General features: G+C 53.1%; 4 protein-coding genes across 4 annotated transcripts; 3 read left to right on the top strand and 1 right to left on the bottom strand.

Annotated features, from left to right (window-relative positions):
• Nucleotides 1-872: 872 nt before the first annotated feature.
• PG986_012842 (STE protein kinase) lies at nucleotides 873-2,290 on the top strand (the record flags this gene model as incomplete). The annotated part of the gene is made up of 4 exons (XM_066849064.1): nucleotides 873-1,151; nucleotides 1,227-1,537; nucleotides 1,608-1,624; nucleotides 1,722-2,290. 4 exons carry the CDS (start codon nucleotides 873-875, stop codon nucleotides 2,288-2,290), a joined length of 1,176 nt encoding a protein of 391 aa, XP_066695760.1.
• A 3,598-nt stretch (nucleotides 2,291-5,888) lies between these two features.
• PG986_012841 (peptide alpha-N-acetyltransferase) lies at nucleotides 5,889-6,802 on the top strand (the record flags this gene model as incomplete). Its single annotated transcript, XM_066849063.1, has 3 exons — nucleotides 5,889-6,333; nucleotides 6,393-6,587; nucleotides 6,648-6,802. The coding sequence occupies 3 exons, from the start codon at nucleotides 5,889-5,891 to the stop codon at nucleotides 6,800-6,802; spliced, it is 795 nt and encodes a 264-aa protein (XP_066695759.1).
• Nucleotides 6,803-12,738: 5,936 nt separating this feature from the next.
• Nucleotides 12,739-13,149, top strand: PG986_012840 (uncharacterized protein; the record flags this gene model as incomplete). Its single annotated transcript, XM_066849062.1, has 1 exon — nucleotides 12,739-13,149. The coding sequence occupies one exon, from the start codon at nucleotides 12,739-12,741 to the stop codon at nucleotides 13,147-13,149; it is 411 nt and encodes a 136-aa protein (XP_066695758.1).
• Nucleotides 13,150-19,792: 6,643 nt separating this feature from the next.
• PG986_012839 (gdsl-like lipase acylhydrolase) lies at nucleotides 19,793-20,443 on the bottom strand (the record flags this gene model as incomplete). The annotated part of the gene is made up of 1 exon (XM_066849061.1): nucleotides 19,793-20,443. The coding sequence occupies one exon, from the start codon at nucleotides 20,441-20,443 to the stop codon at nucleotides 19,793-19,795; it is 651 nt and encodes a 216-aa protein (XP_066695757.1).
• Nucleotides 20,444-25,165: the final 4,722 nt, after the last annotated feature.

Genomic DNA, 25,165 nt, shown 5'->3' with positions numbered 1-25,165 from the left:
GATGAGCCAGCGTGATTTCCTTGGTGCATTCACTGCCCCTTATTGCGGTCGGGTTCTTGTCATCGGAAACAAGAATGAACTCGAGCTGCGACAACTGTTCACTGTTGGATGCATTTGAGAGATTGTGAACAAAGAGCCAGAGCGTACCTATGGTCTAGACTTGTCAAGGTTGGAGCGTCTCCGGGTTTCTTGCAAAACTTGCAGCCTGGTGGGTGCGACTAGATGCTTCCGTGACAGCGTCAGTCATCAGAACGAGTATGGTCTCGCTGAAGACAGACACAAAGCATGGGGATCCGTTGAATGGTACGTGGAGAGCATGCACCCGTTTCTGGCCAGTACGATACTTGTTGAAGCTGATCAGATGCATCTCTACTCAGCGGGCTGCCAGTGCCCTTTCCAGAAGTACTGTCGAGCAGTTGAGCTAATCTGCTCTGTCGACTATTCGGGCAGCAGCATTTCGTGTCAGAATAACTCAAGTGGCTACCTGCATTCCCGTACAGTGAGTCACATACTTTGATAATTTTCTCAGCCAGGCTTTCGGGACCCCGAAAACAATCAAGTATCTCGGCTACTTGAGCAGCCTTGAATTGGAAGTCGAAGGTCAGCCACAAATAGTAATCAGAAACCAAAACTGACAAGATATAATAATAGGAGAAAAGGAGACTATTATGGGTACATACTCGACTCTGCCCTTCTAGCCCAAACTACTGTTCTCAGCAACTAGCAACATACCGCTCCCTTCGCGAGATTTAAGACTACCAGACATCGACTACCTTCTCATTGATAGAGTGGTAGCCGAGGCCACGACAGTCGTCAAAAGGTTCAGAGACTCTCACATTGATCTCCGGCATCCAAGGGAAGATTGAACGCCAATGTCCGGCACATCGTCCAAGCCGCCACCGGGCTCGGTGGCTGTTCGAAAGAGTGGCATGGGTCGGCTTGAGCGATTGCCCATATCCAGCAAGCCCCTGGACCATCTCTACGAGAGAGTCAAGACCATCGATGACGGCTCAGGTAACCTGGGTGGAATGAACGCCGGCGTCTACATCGTGCGAGAAAAGAAGACCCGCCAGATCTACGTCCAGAAATGCTACCGAAGCAACAACAGCGCCTTAATCAAACTCTTCCGCGATGAAATTGGATATATGAGGGTATGTATATGACATATGTATTGAAAATTCGACGCTCCTTTCCATCACTTGGCATCTCTGACGTACTTTGGCTAGCGACTGATGCATTCGAGTATTGTCCAATATGTCGATGCCTATGTTAACGTAAAGGCCCCATACGAGGCCGCTGCCTACATGGAATATTGCGACCGAGGCTCTTTGAGAGACATGGTAAAGATATACAATGCAGAAAAGAATAAGAACCACAATCTGTTCATCCCGGAGAGTTTCATCTGGCATGCACTTCTGGGGTTGTCGGATGCTCTATACTTCCTCAACACCGGCCAGAGTTTCATATCCGTGGAACTGCAGAAGAATGACCCCCAAAAATGGAAGCCTATCATACATCGTGATATAAAACCCGACAGGTAAGTGGTCCCATTACGATCAATTCCCTCTTCTATCTTTCACGGATTGGTACATCACGGCAGATCATAGGAAGCACCCGACTAATGGTAGTTTTTTAGTAAGTGAACATGAATCGGACGCCCTTCCCCGGAATCCGAAAGGCATACTTAGGGAACTTGGCCCCTCGTTGACCACCAGAGGCAGATATCTTCCTACGCTCCCGCGACACCCCCAACTCGCCGAAGCCGCCCTACGTCCTCCTCTCCGACTTCGGCATAGCCTGCTACGAGGACGCCACGACCGCGGGATCCAACAAGGCGGGCCCCTACCTCTGCGCCGGCACGCCCGAGTACCATGCCCCGGAGCTGTGTTTCAACCCGAAGCCGACGCCCCTCCAGAGCCAGACACAACAAAGGAGCCCGCACACGGCGCTGTCGGACATCTTCGCCATCGCGCTGCTCGTGTACTGCCTGTGCGAACGATCTCTGTTCCCCCATATCGACCCCAAGTGCCTGCCGCTGCGGAGCGCCGAGGCGCTCGGGCGCGCGGCCCGGCCGGCCCGCCTCGACATCAGCGCCCGCGGCGTCTACTCGGACTACCTGGCGCGCGTCATCGACTGGGCGGGCGTGCGGGAGCCGTCGAATCGGCCCGGCGCCCAGATGCTCGTCGAGGGCGTGCAGAGGCAGTGCCAGCTTTGGAAGGCCGACCCGAACTGGCAGGCCCAGGTGGCGGAGACGCTGCCGGACTGGGCGGCTCCCAAGAGAAAGGTCTAAAGTCAGGCACAGTAGAAGAAGTCAGGCACATACAAGGGTGATAGGTAGTAGTTGCCGGTAGTAATGCCGAAAGAGTGTTTGCTTGTTTCCTTCCGGAGCAGCAGAGCTGTCGGTGGAGAAGACCCTCTGTCGCTTTGACTGCTCACGATACACACCTACGCTTTGACACTATATTGCCCAGAGAACGGCGTGTTTTGAACCATGGCTTGATGTTCCACGGTATTCTTCACTGTGTAGATGCTTTCTTGACGAATTACGGTCTTTAGATTCGGGGCACGTTTCGAACCCTAGGTCGCGGCCACATGGCCGTTTTCCACGGGCGAGTTCCAATGTCCCTGTATCAGTAAGGCTCTTGGGAAAAAGTATATGCATGAATTTTGTGCAGGACACCAAAAGAGCTTGGCCCAGGAGCAACATCATGCCATTCAGGGCGAGCTATTGCCCGGCCGCCCAAGAAGTTGTGCTCTATCATGGCACCAAGTTGGAATGCCTGGGCAAGCGTTACTTGCCGTTTCAGCGAGCGCAGATATTCTTTTACAGTTGCATGACTACCCACTCGAGGGATTCAACCCTGCACTGGTTGCTTATATCATAATGAAGAAAAACAGGAGAGAGCGTCGATTTAGAGTTTGTTCTTGATGTGTCTTGCTTTCGGCATCCAGTTCCATGATGGTAGCATGAATGAGGTAACCGGCGACGTCGAGGCGGGCAGGACGAATGACTATCCTTGAATGCAATACGTCAAACTCGTAGCATATCTTACTTTATCCGACGACGCACGCCTATCGAGACCGCCCGCATCCGACAAAAACCCGGGATCCGATAGAAACGACGTCTGCTAACGGGTGGAGAGCATTGTTGAGGGTATGCTGGCTAAGAAACGAACAGGGGCTTGGCTGGCTGCTGTAACATGGATGGGCATGTCCATAATTGGTTCCCTGCGACATATCATGTTCAAGATAGCAAATCCCCGTCGACGAGGGAGACCGAGGGACAAGTCTAGATCTCTTCTCGTTTGAAGAACAAGAACAAGAACAAGACCTGGACTAGCAACCGCACTTGATAGCAACATGGCACTACAGTATGTGCCACAGCAAAGAGTTCAGGTTATGTTCGTATGACACATGATAGGTTTATGAAAACGTGTAAAAAAGTTAAAGATGATAACACTGACACTATTTCCCCTTCTCCTTCCCCTTGTTCTTCTTCATCTCACATTATCTTGCTATTCAGGCGGACATCAGGCGAAAGGTACTGTAAGCAGTGACTTACCTTTCAATACCACGACACGGATTAACTTTTGTCTTGTAAATTGCACGAATCAAGGGCACTTTTTTTCTTCTTCAAACTTGGCATAAACAATGCCAACATCGTACAAGTTTCAATTTATGCAGTAGTCATAGCCGTTCATCCCACCTAGGGGATAGAGCGTTCTAGGCATATTCATGTTCATCGTAGCGTAGCAGATCCAACTTAACCTTAATGAGTCTCCGGACGAGATTTTTCTTTCTTTCTTTTCGTTTATGCCGTGGTCGATGTCATACACCATCACGCGCAACCGCCCCCGGGCGTCTTCTACCGTAGATCAACCTGTCCAATATCAAATCCACCACGGACCAAACCTTGTAACATCGGTCGAGTTCCGACGGTTGAAGCAAAAGATACTACGGCGAGGTAGCAATCATATAGGCGGAATATACGGATACAGGTAGAGCTGGCCCGCCGCTTGCTTAGCGAGCGCAGGGGTGCCCCGTCGCCGAATGTTTCTAGAAGACTTCTAGGTTTGAACCTTGATGCCGCCGATTTGTATCCTCCTAGCGGCTGCAATAACGAGATCCCGTCATGCATCCGTTGCCAGATCTCCTAGCGGCCCGTAACATTCGATGGTTGCAGTTGCTGCGGCCTTGATTATCGCAGGGTAGCAGTTGTCGTCAGCCGAACCCCCTGCAAGGCATAATGGGTGCTACTGCCTCTGGAAGGATGAGATGTCCGAGATGCGAATGCCTGCCACAGAAACTAGGTATGCACATTCACCCGCCCAAAGTAGCCCTGCAGAGCGTCAGCCAGGACATATTAGTACGGAGCTCTCCTTTTCCGGCCAGCTGGACACAGCGGTGTTGGTGTATGTGCCATGGATCCGTTTCGAAACCAGCACTTGGTAAGAGCCAGAGGAAGGAATGACTCGCGGCCACATTCGTCCGATGGGACCCCCATAATTGGATGGTGCGAGTCAAGGCTTCTAGAAGGCCGCTAGAACTTCGTTTCTTCCGAGTGACAGCGATGCCCCTGATTCAACCCAGCCAAGTGCCCTGCAGGCTATAACAGGGTCCCAGATGGGCAGATGGTAGGATGGACCACGTGTGTAGCAATATCGGGGTCCAGCCGACGGAAGCTTCATGACTCAATTATGATGCTCAGGGACTTGTGCTGTGAGTAAGGCTGTCTGCATCCGCTGCTTGTCGAGCACGATCTAGTGGGTCTCTATCGACTATCGCGTCATCTCAGGCGAGGGATCAATGCTTCCGGTAGGCTGCCGCTCTTCCTGTGGAATAGACACAGGAGATAGACGATAGACCGTACCACCACATCATTCCTGTCTTGTACGCCGCTATGCACAGCGGCGACATGGCTGTGATCGATAGTGGAATCTGAAAATAACGATGTACAAGCCACATGAAGTGTCTGTCTGTGCTCATCGAAGGAAGAACTCCGGAGACTTCAGTCCGTATCTCGACATGGCATCGTACAATAACTCCAGGGCCATTGCGACTTACAGTAGGTGGCGTTCTAGTCATACGACCATTGGATCTCATGTTCATGTGCCATGGAAGATCAAGCCAGATGGAACTCAGGAAGTAGCTGATGGCCATCCAATACTTTTTGTCCAGGAACAAGAGATTCTGGATGGTAGGTAGATAGAGAGATCATGTGCTTCTTTCTGATCCCCAACTTACACCTGCATGCTGTCACTTTACTTTGGGCGCTGTTCCCGAGTCCGGGGCTTGGCTGCCCGATGTAGAGGATTTTGAGGACGAACTGGCAGCAGCTGGCAGGCCCGGCAGGCTTGAGCTGGCGCTGCTGTAAAGCTGCAAGTCACCAAGTAAAGCCACTGCAAAGCCACCCACAGGCCAGAACTTGTGGGCGGTGCTTTTCTGCTTTTCTCTTAGCAGTTCGCCATGCCCTTTCGATTGTCGCATCACCCGTGAGGCTCCACTAAAAGCTTCACCTGCTACTACTGTACGCCGGAATTTTTGCTTTAGCTTTTCTGCCCGCCCGTAGAAGTGTATTTTTAGGTGTCATGGACAAGCTCACCATGACGATCGCCCGTAATCATCACCAAGACCGCCGTCTCTCTCGCCCTTGATTAGCCATCCAATCATCTGTGCTCTTGCGATACAACGACGTGTGCCGGCTGTGCCTTTTGTTCGAGTCTACTGGAAAGCCACCCACAGGCCGGAAGCTCCGGTGCGGGACCGAACCCGAACACCACGACACTTTCAATTCCTCGCAAACTCGCTGCTGAAGGGCGACCGACGTGACTTCTGTACTTGACGAGTATCCCAACGATTGCCTGGTCCACTGCCCCGAACCGCACACCATGCTACGAACTACACTACGTCACTGTTTGACCCTCTTCGGCCCCGCGGGGGCTCCGACTTCGCGCGCGGCAGCGCAATTATCGGGAAGGGCACTATGGGTACGAAACTTCAGTGAAGCATCACAGTCCGCGGTACAGACATCTCGGACGAACTTATCCGCACGACAGAAATTGCCCAGCCATGCTCTCCGAACCCGACAGACCACACTGCGAGCGCCGCGCCGCGACCTTCATCGCACATCGAACCTTCGCGGTCCCAAGACGGCCCCCAAAGGGACGAATGGCAAGAATGCGAACGCCAATGAGCCCCAGGGCTTGAGTGCTCGCCTGAAGAAGCTGTCGAGGGAATACGGCTGGTCCGCCGTGGGTGTATATTTAGCAATGAGCATCCTGGACTTTCCCTTTTGCTTTTTGCTGGTCCGGGTAGTCGGGACGGACAGGATAGGTATATTAAACAAAAGGCATTAAGCAAATGTGCGGCGTGCATGCTAACGGTTCACATAGGCGCTCTGGAGCATTACGTCGTTTCGAATGCCAAGAAGCTGATACCCGAGGGCGTGAAGACCTGGTGGCATGATTATCGACAGTCTATGAAGAACGCCGAGAAAGAACAGTTTGGGAACGACGACATCAATGAGCACGTCGAGATGGCCACTTGGGGTGTAGAGGAAGCCGATGCCCGTAACAAGGCGGAAGCCAGTAAGTCCGACAAACGTGGAATGGGTGGAGGGATATCGCTAACCAAATATTTCACTCCAGGTCTTGGTACGCAACTGGCACTTGCCTATGCTATCCACAAGAGTTTTATCTTTATCCGAGTTCCTCTGACGGCGGCGGTCACACCCAAGGTCGTCAAGGTCCTCCGATCTTGGGGATGGAATATCGGCAAAAGGGTGAGCAAAACTAAGAAATAATTGCGCCTCTGGAATATCAAGGCCCCTCAAAATGTAAGATGTATCAGGACGGAGGTTACCTCTCTGCGGTGTTTAGAGTTTCGGTGCCATCCAAGGAGCCTCCCGCCGTTTGTAGTGGTATGACGGATTTCTACTCCCCTTTAGAGCATCCTGCTCCTGCAGATAAATCATGCACACTTGTAGGCTAATGCAACACTATATCAAACCCCACAATGGAATCAGTCAGCAGGTACCTATGTTTGCTCCAAACGCGAATATCTGCATCGTGGTTCATCGCAGAGGGTTCTGGATGAATTGTCGGAGGTATAACCCCAGCGGCCGTGCTTGGCTGGTGTTCAGTGCAACGTGCTGCATGCAGCGATGACCCCTGCGTCGATCCCGAGCTGATACAGGCTATCGGTCTAGCCTACATCCACTGCACGTCGTCTGTCTGGAGTCTGGATGGAGACAGCCATCGCCAGGCACGCTAGAAGCACACCAGAAGAAAGGGGGAAAAAAGAGGGCTGCTGCTGCTGCTGCTCGTGCCATCGAATTGTTCCAACGCCAACGCCAACACCAATAATCTACGGTAGACTAGAAGGATGGAAGGTAAGGAATGCTTGCTAACTTCTCAGCGGTGCCATCTGTAGCGGCTTATCGTGGTGCTACTCTGGATAAATCGGCATCTCAAGGAGTCAAGGCAAAGGGGCCTGAAGGCATGGGAAGAAGATGCCAAGATCCCCCCTTCATCCCGCTTACCGCACGCATCGAAGCTACCGATATCGCCCGGATTTGCGGATTTCTGGAGAGAGGGAGGAGAGAACGCCCTCCGCGGTTCAACATCGGGCTAACTAAATCTACGTGCCACCATTCCTCGGAGCAAATTGTTTCAGGACCGGCAGGAGGCTGGGCTGCGTATTACAGTCAGCCTCTCTCTCACTCTCGAGACGATAATGCTGTTTAGTTGTCGTCGGGTTGCTACTAGTAGCTACAGAGTCGTATATCCCAGGCGCGATGGGGTGTGTGTGTGACAGCGAGTGGTTCGGATGGGCGGGCTGCTTTGATCGACGCGCAACTACCACTATGCATATGTAATGCTATAACAGGCAGGCATCTACGGGCATGCCCCCTCAAGAGCACACGAGACACCAGCGCGCCGGGTTCAGGATCGGTTGCATTTAGGCGTTGCGCATCTGCGTCCCAGGGGGGGTTCTCGGGAGGGGAGGGGGGCCCTTTCCATGTGCGACCCTTCTCCACCACGGCCGGGCCAGCCATCGGAGGTGTTTCCACATCGGGCAGATCGCCTGGCAACTTCAGTCTTCAATCCGGTCAGGTGGGGAGGGAGGAGGAGACCCCATCATCGGTATATCATAATTCGATCTCCAGATCCAGAAGGATATATCCCATTCGCTAACCGGATTCATGCAAGATGCCGTTGCCGTCATTGGAAGTGCTTAGCATCTAACTCGCTCGTCACAGGAACCAGCTAGCATGTAGGCAACCCAGCGTTCCGGTTCCTAGCCAGCCTCTTGGCCAAACAACTCTACGTACGGCAAAACGCCGGACTGGGATCCTCGTGAACTTTGTGGCCGCCCCTACGGCACGATGTGAGGCATGGCCGCCCCCGGGAGTTACACGTAATGGTTTGGTTCTTGTTTTCTTTGCTATGTCAGCTTTCTGTAAGCAACGAGGCAGCAGAGGGCGGTGTATTCGAGACAACGGCGAGATCTGGGTAAAAAGAAGATCATCATGTCTTGACTAGCAAACGTACAGCACCTACCCGTTATAGCCATCGTGCTGCTCATTTATTGGCAAAAAAGCACGTTAGGGAATAGAGTTTCTGGTTAGTGATTTCGACATGTTACGAAAAGTCATTCCGTGCATCCAATCCAATCCCGATCCCTCATTCCCTTCTCTCCTTCTAGAGTCCTCCTAGAGATGGAGCGATGCATCATTTGACAAAAATGAATAAGGCGGCCCCAAAAGGCCAGCCGTTGGAACACGGTAGATCCCAGCAGTGTTCAGGTCATGAACGAGTCATCGATAGTCGCTAGAAGGAGTTTCATCACTGCCAGGCAGGCTTCTAGCGTTTCTACCGCAACGCCGGCTCAGTTACGGGACCCCTTCCCAAGCCCTTCCCAAGTTTCCCACCGTCCGGTAAATCCGTCGCCTCGCCTAACCCCTCTCCCGACTAAGAAGGCGGCAGCGTCGTACATACGTACGTGCGCACGAGCGATCGCGGAACAGCTGTGCGTGTGCATGTAATGTACCTAATGTAATGTGCGTACTAACATGCTGCAGCAGGGCACCATGTGGAAGCCACAATTTCAATAAGGTTTTGACAGTGAACTCAGAATGGAATGGCCGATTGCTTAGTGGCCAGTCCCAAAAATCGTCGGCTAGAAGAAATAATATTGAAGTCGGGTTGGCTGCTTTGGCGTTGGTGAATCCCTCATGATAGGCGCTTATCTTGACCGGCTCCAACAGTCGAGGGGCATATTTAAGATTAAACACTTGAATAAGTTGCACGCCTCTTCTCCTTGGACGAATGTGACGTAGTGGCGTGCACATTCCACTGGGACTGATTGGCAATGAATGGGCTGGCTACCATCTTCCCCCGCCATTCCCTCCGAACCCGAACCGGGCCAAGTTATTTGGAGGCTGCAGAGTTCCTCCCGGCTCGATGCTTCGCGCATGAATGGTAACAGCTGCTATACTGCTCCCAGACATGAGATTCTATATAGCGTCAAGGCGTGACCAAGCCCCGGATGTGTCTCTGAGGAGAAGTTTATAGCTCGTAATCTTGTCCTGAAACAGCTTAAACACGTCCAAGTGCGTCCAATTGACATCAATTGTAGGCCGCCGTTACTGGGTCTTGACATAATTCCTTATTCCGTCCCCGCCGTCTCGACATACTTTGGAATGAGAGACCGGCTCGCTGGGAGGCTAAGCAGCACAACAAGACGTGGAGGGTTTAGGGGAAAAAAGAAAAAGGAAAGAAATAAGCTGAGACGCTGTCATCGGCGCCGTCGGAGCCAACCAAGCCTGAACCGTCACGCCAACCTTGGCGCCCTGATGTCTTTCGGCTTGGATTCCAGCCTGCCTGATTTGCTTTTTCTTTATATTTGGCTCCAGAGTCGCATCGATTCAAACCCAAGCCACGTCAATGGAAACCCGTCCCAGAGCTTATAGCTGACCGGTCGGTCCACGGGAGGTACTCCCCGATGCGCCCAGTCCGTCCTCGATCGAGCACGCCGACTGGAATTATCGTGACAAAACAACGAAAACGCAGAGGTCGTTCCAATTAATAGATGATGTATGCGCACTTTGTGCGCCACGTGATGCCTTTTTCTCGGCGAGTTTCTAGGCTCTCGATAACCGGAACTTGGCGCTCTAATTGCAGAGGAAGAAAACCCGTGCCTGTCTCGTCGTAGCGCTAGAAGTCGAAGAAAAGGGCCTTGCGCGGCGGTGAAGGCCTCTGGATGCAGTGGACGGGTTTGACTAACATACAATCGAACTCTGAACTGACTCGTGGGATTCCAGCCAATAATGGCAGCAAATGGTGGGCAAGACTATAGCTAAGTACCCAACTTGGTATGTAGGCTGGTCCCACCCGCGACGAAGGTTGTGACCGTATCCACGGGTTTGGAACATCGAAAACTCAACGAGCCGCTGGCCTGGTTTACTTACTACCCATACCACAACGTGCCGGGTTCCAGTCTAAACGTGACGTAAACGGAGGCCCTTCAAACGTCCGTCACTGGACTGTGCTTGATCTATGTGTGTGTGTGTGTGTGCTCCCGCCAGCCTGCAGTACCCGTCTGCATGTACCTCCCGATGGCACGTAAGGTTATGTATTAAGCTTCAGTGGTATGGGCTGCGCTGGTGCCAGTCTGCCAGTCTGCGTGCTGCGAATGGAGGGGAGGGGAGGGGGACGGACAAGGAGACAACCTACCTGACAACCTGCCAGCCTACCAGCCTTGTCTACCCGACCCGAGCCGTAACACAATATTTGCTTTGTCGTCGGGGCCTCTGCACTCTAATTGCCTACTTGCTTGCTTTGCTTTGCTCTGCTTTGCAAGCAATATGTCAGAAAAGAGTTTCCGTACGAGACGAAACTACCATGACGTGGTGGTTAGGCTGTCTGTCTAGTCGAAACTCAGCGCCGAACTCTTTTTCCTCTCGCTGGTAACACGACCCTGTTCGATGCATTAGTCTTCAAGGTAGTAGCTAATACCGATAGCGTCGCGCCTACTAGTCGCATCGTTGGCGTGACTGCCCAACTGAGAGGGCGTGCAGGGCGCTTGTCTGCCTGTCCTTTACCTGTTGGATGGGACTTGGTCGGATTAAAATAAAGATGGTCCCCTGAAGTAAGGTTCCCGCGCCGGTCGCTCTAGAGCCAAGAGATGACTAGGGGGATGGGCAGCGTGGCGGCGTTTTTTTTCTCAGCTTGGCTGGGCGGATGACCACGGTCTGCCAGGGGGGAGGGCCCGAGGGGACCAGCTGCTGGCTATCATGACTTTTGGCTCAGCGACGCCAAGCGCCGCGCAGAGTCCAGAGCGGTTTCGACTCTTGCTCGCTCTTGGGACTCTCGAGAAAAGCTCAGATGAAAGCAGTCGAGAGTTGTGCAAAAACGTGGTGCAAGGGATGGAGTTGCTTAATTCCTGGGCGAACAGACAGTCCTCGTGGCTAATCCGAAGTATCGCTGTCAGGGCCGGTGGGCTAACTGACTGACAGCACTCTCGCCGGTCCGTGGACTTGTGCGCTGCATGACGTTGCCCTTTTCCTTTCTACTCAGGTCACGCACAACAACTTAGCTGGACGGACTATGCAACAGCAAGCCAGGTAATAGGTAATGCTCCGAGCCAGATAACTAATAACAAACCAGTAGACCAGAAGGCGGGTTGCTTTCCAAGCCAGACAGTAGTAAATAAGGCTGGGCTTTCGTTTCCTACCTAGGCCAAGGTGGGTTCTTTTTTTGGCGGTTGGTTGGTCTTGGTCTGTCTTCCTCCCCAATGTCGGTCGTGCAGGATCCATGGTGGTGGGGTGGGCGAAGACGACGAAAGAGTACATGGGCCAAGGTACCTCCACGCCGCTGGGCCTCGCTGGCTATCGCCCATCTATCAACTTTGAGTGGGCACTTACAGCCCGCCGGCTGGGAGCGCATACATACTTTCTACCTATACGAATCAGGTAAGAGCTCCGCGAGTTTAATCCTCCCTCCCCCTTGACCTTGACTGACTTGCAGGCCCATTTTCATGGGGGGCTGTCCCCTACAGGGGGACCACAATACACACTTTGAAGCTGATCAATATGTGGGCAAAGTACTACACATAGTGTGTCGTGGAACGAAGGAAAAGAAAGAAAGAAGGAAAAAAATAGCAAAGGTACCTGCTATGGCTGTAACAAGCGGTTTAGGGTCAGAGAGTTCGCGTGTGAATCGGATCATACCTCCGCCCCTGTCCCTGGTCGCCCTTAGCCGATGGCATTCGCATTGCATGTCGTAGCTGCGTAGGTAGGTAGGTAGGTAGGTAGGTAGGTAGGTAGGTAGGTAGGTAGGTAGGTAGGTAGGTAGGTAGGCAGTACTACTATACCAACCAGACCAGACCAGGTTGCTATTAAAGGGCGAGCTGATCCCTCTGCACATCACGGCCTAGATTCACTCAAGTCCAGTCTTACCGTACTACTGCAACTACTGAGCAACTGCATTGCTTTCCTAATCGAGATCTATCCCTTCCGACAGCAGCACAGCAGCACAGCAGGACGCCTCTGTACTACTACTTGTTTCCTTGAACCCCCCCCAGACCGTAGGACATCTACCTACATACAACTATTCGCCTCCGCAGCAAAGCAAACACTGGTTCGGCACTACCGTTTTTCTTTGCTCAACAGCCCCCCAGAAGCCAAGAATTCGCCTCGCATTCCCGCATCTTATATACCATATACCTACCTTCCCAATGACCATGCTGCTCGTCAACCCTCAGGAGTCGCACTCTCACTACTACGTGAACCACCGGATGCCCACGCCGCCCTCTGAGTCCACCATCCTTCAGCTCATCAACATGTCTTCGCAATACCAGGACTCAACGGCACCGGCGGTGGTCTCGTCGTCGGCGGAGAACAACGAGGTGGCACAGGCTCTCGAGATCGCGCGCGAGAGCCCCGACGGCGCCAAGGACCCCGTCGTCAGCAGCATCCTGGAGAACGCCTTGGTCCAGATCTGGAACAAGGTGCAGGCGCAACCCGACAGCTACGTGATGTCGCGGGACGAGTTCGCCGTGTTCAACTTCTTCCAGTACCGCTTCATAGGCAACAAGGTGGCCATTGCCGCACGGAAGCGCTACTGGGACAACACCACCGGGCCTTAGACGGAGTGGCGATTCGGCCTCTTGTTTTACTTCTTCTCCAGTGGTCGGCCTTCGGCATGTTTTGGAGGCGGGCGATATTTAGTCCACAGTGGGGATCTTCGGCAGACCTGCGACGCAATGCCGGCATGCCTACCTACCTACAACTTTACCTACTTGCATACCTACAATACGTCCCATACCTTTCGGCACACTCATGTACACACACATACACACACCACACCCTGAGCTTTTACACCAGCAGAATGAGACCTTCGTCCATGTCGTCCATGCCGGCAACAGCACCAGACAGCAGCAGGCAACAGTCGCCATTCCCCGACAACCAGCAACAAAGCAGCAGTTGCAGGATTCATTATCGCAGGCCTTCTGTTACACGGGAAAGCTGAAGCGATGCAAATCCCGAGGGGTGGACAAATCCCGATGGATGGAACCGCGATGGTTCCGTACGGGCCCCAATGGGCATGGGATTCTACAACCCCACCATTTTATTCGCGGCGGACGCAACGCAGCAGCATCCGGGAATAATCAGTCTGCAAGGGAGCAAGGGAGCAAGGGACCCTTCAATCTTGGCGCGATCCGCTTCTGGTCCCCACCGCCCAAATCGTTCATGTTCCCATCGCAATCTTCAGGCATGATCAACTTATTAGTATGGTGGGAAAATTAGGCCATCCGCCCAAACAATTCCTATCTGCCGACCGGACCATTGTCTCCTGGCGCGTTTTGCAACCTGGCCAGCCACGAGTCCAGTGGCCTGTGTCTCCCTCTCTCCCGCCCTCTCCTCTCCTCTCCGCATAGCTGCCTGTGTACGTACATGGTACACGACTGCACTGCATTTTCGGGCGTTTGGAATTTGGAATACATACAATGGCGTTTTGCTTTTACTGGCGTTCCTGCGCGATGCACGTTGGTCACTGATCAGCAGTCGTCAGACTGGGACTGGCTCTTGGTTTTCGCAGTTGGGCTGGTCTTTTGGTCTTGTTTTTCCTTCTCTTCACATTACGATCTCATGAACATCAAACCAGCCGCCGCCTCTCTTGGAGCAAGGCGACAGGCATTGGGCACGCCCACGCCTCCATCTTCTGTTTGAACGCCCGGGTCCACAAGGCTGGCTGGATAGAAGTCGATCCTGAGGAACGGCGATGGGTTTATTCCCCTTCTGGACGCCGCGGCTGCAGTCAGATGGAATCCGGGATATTCTGGCTGCGGCTAAGGGACGGGACTGCCCAAGCACTTGGACAACTCCCGGCCTGATTCGTCACCACCCACAATTCCAGCAGGATATCGGCGCAAATCCCACAGCAACCTGACGTCAAATCTTCCAGGGCTTTTCGCAGTCCGACAAGAGTTCACTGCAGCGACCAATCCAGATTGGCATTGATTCGGGTCGCCGGGTGCAATGACGTAGAACCTATTTCTATTTTCTCACTTTCCTAGAGTGCGAAAGGTACCAGATTGGGTCATCTACATGTGGTATACCAGATCCGGCTTTGGCGTTTTTTTTTTCCATCTTATTATTGGCTTCAGCGAAAATGCGCACCACATCTACATATAGAAAGCGTTATCTCTGCCTGTCGATCGGCAAATATACCCCGTTATAGTAACGAATGAAAATCAATTATACTGTTACTTGAAGAATGACATGCTTGAAAAATCAACGTGAATCATATCCAGCTAGAAAGAGGAATCAAGCAATCCAGCAGTGGTGAGTGGCGCACAGTACGTACCACTACCACATGACATTGTCGCTTGATTGAACGCAAACAAGATCATGCCAAAAGTGTGTCTGCATGCGAGTGGCCTTAATCAAATTGCCTTTGCGGATATGCCACTCTCCGCGCATCGCATACTTCAGCGGCCCGGCGAATACGGTTTCCGCCAGAAGGTCACGCCGAAACTAAAGCTGCCTCTAACGGAGACGATGATACCCAACGCGAAGAGCCTATGGCAGTCCATGACGGGTAAGAAAAAGTCTGATAATTGGAAGCCCACGGCCATACACCAATAACGACTGCGCGTGGTTGAGAGAAAAGGGCCATTGACGTCCAGCGACGGTCATTGCCACTTCCAATTCTTTGCTGCTTTCACACATCTCGCACCTTGTTTGTGTGTTCGTGGCGATACCACTACAGCCGCGCGCTTAACTCCGGGCCAAATCCGGCAGCTCCGACCACATCCGATTTTTATGTTGCGCTTCGTTGAAACAGGAACTGCCGCCCCTACGCGACTTCTGAGTCGCCATCGTATTTGCAAGGAATTGCTAATAGGCTCTGGCAATTTGCCCGTGAAACAAATCCGGCCTATCTGTGAACCGTAGGAACAACTTGCCCCCTTTCGAAGTGGGCGACACGAAGGCAGCGGGCCAGGCTGATTGGGTCCTTTGCTCCGTGAACCAAGCTCTTACCTCACCATGCACCAGACCGAAACGAATCGACAGCATGGCCAAGGGGAGAGTGGGCAAAGCAGCAAACCTTAACCTCCGCAGTGCCGCGCGCGGAACTGCGCCGCTTCGGCTTACTGTGTGTACCTCATTATTGTTCGTTTGGGCACGCAGCAGAGGCCGAGCGAGCTCCGAGAACGTGGAACGTGGAAAGGACCCTTTCCGGCACCGACGATTATTGATTTGCATGCATGGCTCTCTGGCCATCTGGCTACCTCATACAATCATTACATGCCATGACCCACGCCCACCCAAGCAGCCCGACCCGCGGAGCAACCCTGCCTTGAAAAAAAAAAAAAAAGAAACCTTGGCAAGTGCCGTTCGACCGTTCGACCTGCTTGACTCGGATTTCGCGAAACTCGTCAGCTAGCACGAATAAGGCGGCGGAGTCGACGACATGGTCAGGCAGGTCAGCTCAGGTTCCTGGCAGAAGCCGAGGCTCAACTGCCAGGGGTCAATCCATGCCGCGAGGGCTGTGGCAGACTCGGATATAGATGGGGCAATCTCAAAAGTCCCCTGTCAGATACATAGATATTATGGCGAGAGCCTGGATAAAGCCCCCCTTCCTCTGTAATTAAAGCGTCAGCAAATGATTGGGATGAGACTTTCGGTGATGCCATCATACTGTGGCAGGTCACTTTTTGTTTTATTTTCATTTTTTTTCTTCTTGATTATTTTCCTTTTCATCCAATCTGGCGGCGGCAGGGAAAAGCAGGATTTCCTGGCTCTTGGGTAAAAGTATCTGCAAGTTGGATCGAGGCCCCACGTCGGGATTAGCAAATGCTCTGTCAAAGTTCATGGTGGGGTGTTTTCCTTGCCCTGCTTTTCCGCGGCCGAAACAAAGGACCCTGTTTTTCTGTTCGAGAAAACGTTTGTGGGCTTACAGCTGAGGTGCGTACGTAAAGTACGTAGGCAGGTAGGTATTTTACTAGCATTACTAGAGAGTTGCCATTTACTTTAGCTGAGGATTTAAGCACTTGCAGTGTCCTAGATGATTACTACGGCTCGCATGTCGTAGGTGTAAACATTGCTTTCGGATTTACCGCACATCACGAGCTTTCTGCATTCCCACCCCTGTTCCGGATATATCCCTTATCGAGATCATGTACATTGGCGGCGCAGCCCCCATCTTGGACCCCGAAATACTTCCTTTACTCCATGGTTGCAATATTGCATGCGACGGCAAGTGAGTTCGCACGCTCGGCCTCGTGTCGTACTGATCTTGCCCGCCGGAGTGACCCGTCCGGAGGAACCTCGACTGTGGCCGGAGGGACTTCGATGGGCCGTTGGATATCGCGCGGCGGTACATCGATGCTGCCAGGCAGGACCATGCCAAAAGTATCAATCAGACCAGAACACGTAACGTAGTACTTTGCGAGCAACGGGGTGGAATTCTCGTGGAAGAGTTCTGTGGCCCTTAGACTTTGGGCGCGCGGCGGTTCCCTTTCGGTAGCCACCCTCGAAACTCCCGTCAAGCTGTCGGGATCTGGCCCGACAATGCGGAAGCGTCTTCCTCTGTATCATCGGAAGACCCTTTTCGTAGATCACGAAAACTCTAAATGAGGAAGTATCGCGCATTTATTTTGGCCCTTGGCTCGCCGTGGCCCGTAAATGTCACTTCAGGCAAGCCTGACCCCTGCTCGCGTGCCGGTACGGCGGCCAGGATGCTGGGCCACTTTGCCCTCGCACAACTGCAGATATCCGTGGCTCGGTGCTGGGGGGTGGGGGTGCCATCGCCAGGCCATTTAGCCAGGGTCGTATTGGGAGCCCGGAATTGGTAATAGCAAGTCGATTTTGAGTTTGCGCTATAACACTTGGCGGCTGAGAGATGGTGGGGGAGAGCTGGGAAGGCACCGTAGGCGGACAGGGGGACGACAAGACAAGGGACGACAAGGGACCAGACTGACCAGTAGGGACAACTAGCAGCCAAACCAAACTAGCGACGACATGGGACTTTTGCCCTCTCATTGAATCAATCGTCAGTCAGCCCCACCAATCAGCAACTTCCATATTCTGCATGAACCTTAACCACCAAAGCACACCACAGCGCGCGGCGCGGCGCAGTTGCACTTGCACTTGCCGCCTGCAGTTGCACCCCTCACCTCACCTCAATTCCAGCGCACTCGTACGCAAGGCACGGCTCCAGCCAACCACGCACATACTACATCGCATTTCGGTTTTGGGCCACTTGGCTCGCAGCACGCCGCTCCAGTGCAGGATCGGCGCTTTCTCTCTTCTCAATGTAACATTCGATATTGCCATCTGCATCCATCTACATGGAGAAGATGCTGTGGGCTCCGGGCAATTAGACTTTTTCAATACGTCAACCGGCAATGCCCCTTGCCTTGCTGTTTATTTGCTGCTTATTCCCGACGCTCGCCAGATCAGGCCTCTCCGACTTTCCTCCTGCTTCTTCGACGCCTGCGGACCAATATTGGAGCATTGGAACTGTTGCTGCTCATGGGACGTGGCGGCGCCGGGCACCCAAGGCAGCCAAAATCCGAAAGCGGCCGGCTCAATGGACGTTAGACAGCAACGCATATGAGCCATGCAGTAAGTACATGTAAGTAAGTGTTTTTTTTTGTTTAGTGTGTGTGTGCGCGCGTGCGTGCTATTAAAAGAACCCCGAGAGCTGACTGGATTGGAAATTAGTGAAAAGCCACACACACACCAAGCATATGGCACAGTAATTGTAAGGTTTGATTGTGTATCCTTCACCCATCATCGCCCCACAAGATGGTCACCGAGGTACTCTAGCTGAGCAGAACCGGCGCGGGCTAGAAGTGACCTTTGCGGTCGTTTCCTCCGCGTTCCAAGCCCCTCGATACGAACCGGTGTGAGAACGACAGTCCCGCGTGGGAGGCACGCGGTTTGCTTCTTCTCTGGGCACGGCAGAGGGACGGCGGGCTTCGTTGCATATCGAGCGTGTACCCCGTGCTGGCTCGCTTAGCTCCTGCTTTTTGCTGCTATCAAATCCATTCAGTCGGGCACGCCCGCCCGCACCAAGACGGTCTCGCGGGGAACGTACGGGAAAACAACACCCTCGAAGGCATGCATCTATCCATCTGATAGACGTCATCGCGTCCTTGTGCGTGCCCAGCTTCACTAGACCAACGGGAGAGCACCCTTCCCTCGGGATGCTGATTGGCTTTAACAGGAGTTTTAGCCTACCGGCTCACCTGTGTCTGCAATGGACACGTACTTTCCTACGCGCAAAACATCGAAGAGCATGAGGGTGGCTCAGAGCCTGGTCATTCACTCAGATCTAGTTTCTGGCAAATCGGAGTGGCCGCGTCTCTTGGTCGTATGCGTTGCCGCTTTTCTCGTGAACTCTGTTTTCGCTGATGGCCCGAAGGCAAAGGAAAAGCAATACCAAGGCTACTTTTCGCGCGGATGAAACTCTTGTTTTTCCTTTAGACACAGGTGAAAACCTTGTTGTCCTATGTGCATCCCGGTGCACTCATCGCCATTGCATTACAGACGGAGGTGATGGTGCTTTGGCTCGCAGCAGCTGGAAGCCGGATTCCAAGCATTACTCACTGGCTCTGGGGGTTGAAGTGCGAACCTGGCACCCAAAAGGGGGATGGATGGCCATGGTGACAAAAGCACTTGCGCTCTCAGGAGTCGAAACTTATCTCTGTCATATCATTTTCAGTGCCTACAGTCTGCCGTCCGCAGGATCTCGATCGATGCATTCACGCGACTGCTCCCGCATCGCCTTCCTAGAGCTTTGCCAGTCGATTAGGGTTCGATATATCTCGAATAGCCCCCATTACCGAGCACGCTGTACCGATACTAAAAGCTAACTGGTAGCATAGGATGCCACCATGTTCCTCAGAACTACGGCAATCCCTATTGTTGGTTCGTGGTCAACCATCATACGGCCCCTCGTCATGGATCCCACCCAATAATCGTGAGCGTGGCGTACACTCATGTCAGAAGCACTCTTGTCACAGACGAAGATAAGTATATGCGGTATGAGTTGTATTGACTGCTCGACTTGAGCGTCGATTCATATGAGGACTGGGCCGTGCTGGGATGACTATCGCCCAGCCAGCCCGGTACTATATATACGTTTGAGAAAGGTTTGTATAATCTTATACTACAAGAAATGGGAACCGGGGTATCGCACTGTGGTAACGCCAACCATATACTCCTCAAGAAACCCCAAAACGCCGATGATATGCAAGCAAGTGACAGGTGTGCTGCCTACGCAGCACCGTCATCAGGGAAACCTGCCAAGGGTTCCGGCTTTCGCATAAACCCGGCCAACGTGGCTTGGATAATCGCATCCATCCACACATTGGCCATCTTGACGTAGCCGGCGTCGGTCGGATGAGTGCCATCCCCCGAGATGTCGGCAAGCGTAGGGCCTGCAGCACTTTGCATGTCGGCGAAAACGATCTGGCGCCCTTGTCCTCTCAAGGTGTTGACTACATTGTCGTATTGGCTGTTGATCTTGACAGCGCGGCTTTGGGCGTCTTTGTTGGCGTTGGGGATCAGGGACGAGAGCACCACGGTTACCTGTGGCGACTGGGTGAAGATGTCGTTGATCATGCTGGTCATTCGTGCTCCCGCGTTGTCGACGTCTCGGTTCTGGAGAGCATCGTTGGTGCCCGCGTTGATCAGAACCAGGTTAGGCTTGGTGGTCGGCACATTCTGGTTTGATTTGTCGTGAACCTCGTCAATAACGAAGCCCGGCCAACCCTCGTTCTCGTTGTCCTTCATGGTTCCATTCGGATGGCTTCCCACCATGTTCACGGGGTTTCCGAACGCTGTTATCTTGTTGCGCAGGGTTTGGCGGTAGCCATTGCCATCGCTCGATGCTATGCCGAACGTGATGGAGGCTCCGAGCGGCATGATGCGGAGCGGAAGCCCGCTGACCAGAGCCAGCCTGGCGTCGGCATCCCTGGTTTCCACCTTTGGTATCGCAAGACCTAAGAATCAAATGTTAACACGCCATACCTTCACTGAAAGCTACACAAAGCGTAGGTTGGTGGCTTACCTGTTACAGCACTGCACAGACACCACAGTGCCAACACGGACTTGGAGCTCAACATGGCGGCGACGAACAAAGATCTGTCTGAAACGTTCTAATAAGAAGAGAAAGTAATACCACAGCGAGCACCTGGCCCTTTAAAGTGAGCTCGGCTCGAAGAAGAAATGAAACTGGGACAAAAGTCAAGAATGGTCGCAGACCGTGGAGGAAGAAGAGGTAAACATTGACAGATGCATGCGGCCCTTGATTGCTTTTAAGTCTAGAAGCTCACACTCGGGCTTTCGTCCAGCTAGGAGCTAATGGAGAAGGAAACACCCATGACAGGTGCTCGGTGTCTTTGCAGTTTATTGTTTCGTTCACGGAGACCTCTTCTGATGTCGCGCTGATGGAGCCTATGTGGGCTGCTCCCCTGGACGTTGGACTCGTCTAGCGGGTATTGTTGCCAGCGTCCAAAGTCCAGACGCTGTCAAGTGCGCCTCATCTTGTGGGCAATCTTGGCGTGCCCAGGGGCTTGTTCTATAGAGACCTGCACGATATGTGCATTTTGCGAGATTTCCCGGCTACATAGTCGGGAAAAGAGGCTCTCGATGTTACGTGTGGGGGAGAAATGTTCAGACGAAGTTTCGGCTGCTGGGCGTTGTGGTTTGATCTGCAACCGATTCCCCACCACAGTTGCGACCTTGATCGCAATTAGATTCTTTGGGACCCCAGGCGTCCGGCGCGCAGGTGCTTCTCGATCAGAAGTTGGCATGTTTACTTTTTGATCCTGAACTAAAGAGCCTGGAATCCGGGCCGTACATTGGAGGGACGAATGATTCAAATCGTGCATGCCTACGGGGAGCTAGCCCCCCGTGATCACGATGGTATATTGGAGAAGGAAGCCAATCACACGCCGCGGGCTGGCCTGTCTCAGACATCAGATTTCCATCTGGTCCTAGAGTCATCTGACCATGGAAATAAGAAACGGGGCAACGAACATGTTATTTGCAGGCTCCATCGCGAATGTGACATGTTCTCGTTGCCCGCCCGAACTGGAGTCACTCGGCCCTCTAATGCGGTGGTGGTAACGGTCTTGACAGGGCAGGTTATCCCGAACCGGCAGAGCAGAGAGCAGACGAGCGCGACGACATGGGGGGGCTCCCTGGTCTGGAAACATCGCGCTGCCTCAGCTGTGCGCGAGAACGCCTACCTGGGCGAGCCCCATGGTTCTGCCCCTCGGCTTTGTCGCCCAGCTGGGTATATCACACCGGGCGCTCCTGCATCTGATTGCAACACCACCTGGCTGTTTTGCACGCAAAAATAAAGAAACGACAAAAAACAATGACAGACGATGGGGCCTTTCTATCTGTCTGTCTGTCTGCCTGTTGCCCTGGGCTGCTGGGGACTGGGGGCATGGGGGGGTGGTGATGTTTTACGCAAGTGCCCGTAGCGGAGATTTTCTATTTTCTTTTCATAGACCCTGTTCTTTCTGGCCCTGGGTTGTCGCAGATTGCCCAGGTGGGTGGAGATTCTTGGCCCAGCACATCCAGTTCCAGTTTTGGCTCGCTAATCCAGTGACTAGAGCCAGCGTGTGCCTTGTCTCGCCTCGACTTTCTCTTCTTTCGCTCCCGACTCTTTTGGAGGGGGGATCCGTTTGCCATCGTTCGCAGATCAACTGCCGCAATGGACGGGAAAGACTGGCCGATTTGGGATGATGCGCAGGCTTCGCCAAAGCTTGGCCGTATTTGATCCATTGCACTCCAACGTGCTGGCATACAGGCTAATACGCACTCCAACGTCTGTCGGTGCGTGGTTGCATTCAACATCCAATCTGTCTGTCCCAGCTGCCCGGAGTCTGGCCACATGTTTGTCCAGAGTGCCAAGGTCACGCTGAGGGAACTCTTTTTCGGCATTTGCAATCGGGGGAGACCCGTCAATTGACTTTGGAACCAGCAGAGCCTCAGGCGATTAGTAAGGAAGCGGATATACCACTTCGGTCTCGCCTTCGCGGACAGCTTTTCATTGCCGGCGTTACGGCCACAAAACCGACAGCTCATTCAAGCATCCCTATTCCTCCCTGCCTGGAGCACTTGATCCTTGGGTGGTTGTTAGTGATTGCGGGATCAGGTGATAGTTCGTCTTTAAGCATATTCTTCGTCTAGGCATACCCTAGGACGAGAAGACGGGTTCCTGGCAGCTCATGACGTCAAGCCGATTTGGCCGTGGGGAGGGGGCTGAGGCTTTTTATTTCCTATTCCCTTCTTTCTTCGTCTCTCATGGCCCCATGCCCATAACCAGGCTCCTAAACGCATCTGAGACGGGGGCGATGAGAATGGATATGGATGCGCATGCATGGGCCGCCAGCCAGATCAAGATTGAACGCACCCGCACCCACTTGCCTGTGCAGCATATTTCCGGTACTGGCTGACCGACTGACTGACTCGCTCAGCGAGCCATGTCACTGTCTACTTGAACCCTCTCTTGAAACGGATGGGTTCGCTTGCATTTCCCGTAACGGTCCGAACCAAACTCCCGAAACCATAAGTGCACATACGACGACGATTAGGCCAATCAGCCAGCCTTGTTTCCCAATCTGCAGATCTGGGAGGCCTTTCGGGAACTTGTTGTTTACCTGCTTCAGTCATGTATCTTCCTGGCTGTCATTTTCTCGGTATCGGGCGAAACGAACTCCCGCGGGGCTACCGGATGACACCGCCGATGAAGTATGTGTGTATGTCGACAAGGGACGTTCTTTTCCAGTGGACAAAGCGCCATGACTCTTGTCCCTAATATCTTGGGCCGGCGGGTTCGTGGAAATAGGGAAGAGACCGCAGTGGGCTCGAGACATATTTGCACAGAAGCAGTATTGTGCGCGCATCAATTTCTCCTTTTCCCTCAATGTCCACACACAGAGGAGGGCGAGGGCCCACATCCCACGATGCTTCCCAGGTAGGTAGTTGTTGCCGGTTCTTCTTCCCACAGTGTGTTTGATGGAAAGTTCCGGCCCTTTCTCTCTCTCGCATGAGCGGCCATACGTACACGGCCTTGCATCGCCGCCCAGTTCTTGACGAGTCCCTCGCAGCAAGCTATGCTCATAGCGACTCCGTAGGCTGTATTGAGGCGATGGGCATCTTTACCCGAGCCACCAAAGACGTTTGTTTAGCCAGTTAAATGAAGCATGCTAGCGGAGGCTCTGTCGTCAAGGTCACTCTGAGTATGGGTCTGCAATATGCTTATAACTTTGTTGCACCAGGGGCTAAGAAAAACACGAAGGACATGATGGTGTTACTTTCGACAAGCAGCCAAGCCTTGGCGGGTATAATATATACTCCCTGGCGGCAATTTCCGCGATATTTATACTTCGTAAAACGGATTTGCCGTTTCGAATGCTGGCCGCAACTGCGGCGCATTCAGTCTCCTCGGCAGCCCGACTGGACTGCTTACATAACGCCTTTCCCGGATTGCCAACCCCATTGTACGTAGGTAGTCGGGGGCACTGGCACGGCATATCCCATGGCTCATCCAGAATATCTTGGTTCTGTGCAAAACCAAATTGCATGATAGTTGCCTCCGCCCATTCCAAGAATAGCTCGCCGGCACTGACACTCCTTTGTCCGACTCGCGTGGTTAGTGATGCTTCTCTGCCTCCTTTTGCTATGCAGTCTCCTATGTTGCCAGAGGGACATTTCGCTTTGGGGGAGCCCTGAGGCGCTCAGAATATGGGCCCAACGAGCTGTACATGTCTACAGAACAAAGTACAGACCTGGAGACACCATTCGCCCAGCTCCGTAGCCACGCGATCAGTCTGGAAAGCACCGCTTGCTGCTTGCTTACATCCAGCCCTTTCGTTCTGTGCGCCGCATTCTAGAGCGGGTGCTCCTTCTCATGTCTCGTGGCCTCGTCGGGGAAAGGTAACCAGCTAATGGTGCGTGGCTGGAGTCACTTGACGCGTCTTTGCAGACCGACTGTGGCAATAGTTTGGAACCCCGAGAACCTGGACGATATGTACTGCCCACATACGACAACACCTCGAGCGCCCGCGTCGCATCGACCCTCCTCTATTTCATCCGTGTGCGCCGGCTCTTACGTTTCTCGTTCGGTATGCTACTCTACTGGTCGTAGCAGCATAGATGGACGCCCATATGCATGCAGCGGCGAGTAAGAGGGGGAGGAAAGGGTGACCCAAAGCCCACACGCCGTTTCGGGGCATCGATACCTGCGTCCCCTCTGACAGAAGCTACTAGCCGATGACAAAGCCCGTGGGCTCTGCATGCATTTCACACATACTCGACACCATGATGAGCGTCTTGGGGAGTAAAAGGGCAAACCACTTCAAGGCAGCTATCATAGGTACATCGAGGCGCCTACCATTACCTGGCTATCTGTTGGTGAGATGACGTTGGTCATAGCGAGAGAACATGTCGGCACCTCATCGTATGGATCAAACATTGTGGTATAAGTAACATACGTATATTCGAAGGAGAACAGGGACGTCGAGAAACGAATTTGGCTGATGGATCGCGCTGACCATTATGGGATGGAAACCTTCTAGCCATATGGTGGCCCCATGCTGCACTGTGTTCCGTATCGAGGATCGATTCTCC

This window comes from Apiospora aurea, assembly GCF_038362705.1.
Source record: "Apiospora aurea strain CBS 24483 chromosome Unknown utg000008l_segment0_segment0, whole genome shotgun sequence".
Classification (NCBI taxonomy): Eukaryota; Fungi; Ascomycota; class Sordariomycetes; order Amphisphaeriales; family Apiosporaceae; genus Apiospora; species Apiospora aurea.
The sequence above is the reverse complement of the archived record's forward strand: the minus strand, read 5'-3'. Positions and strand labels throughout refer to the sequence as shown.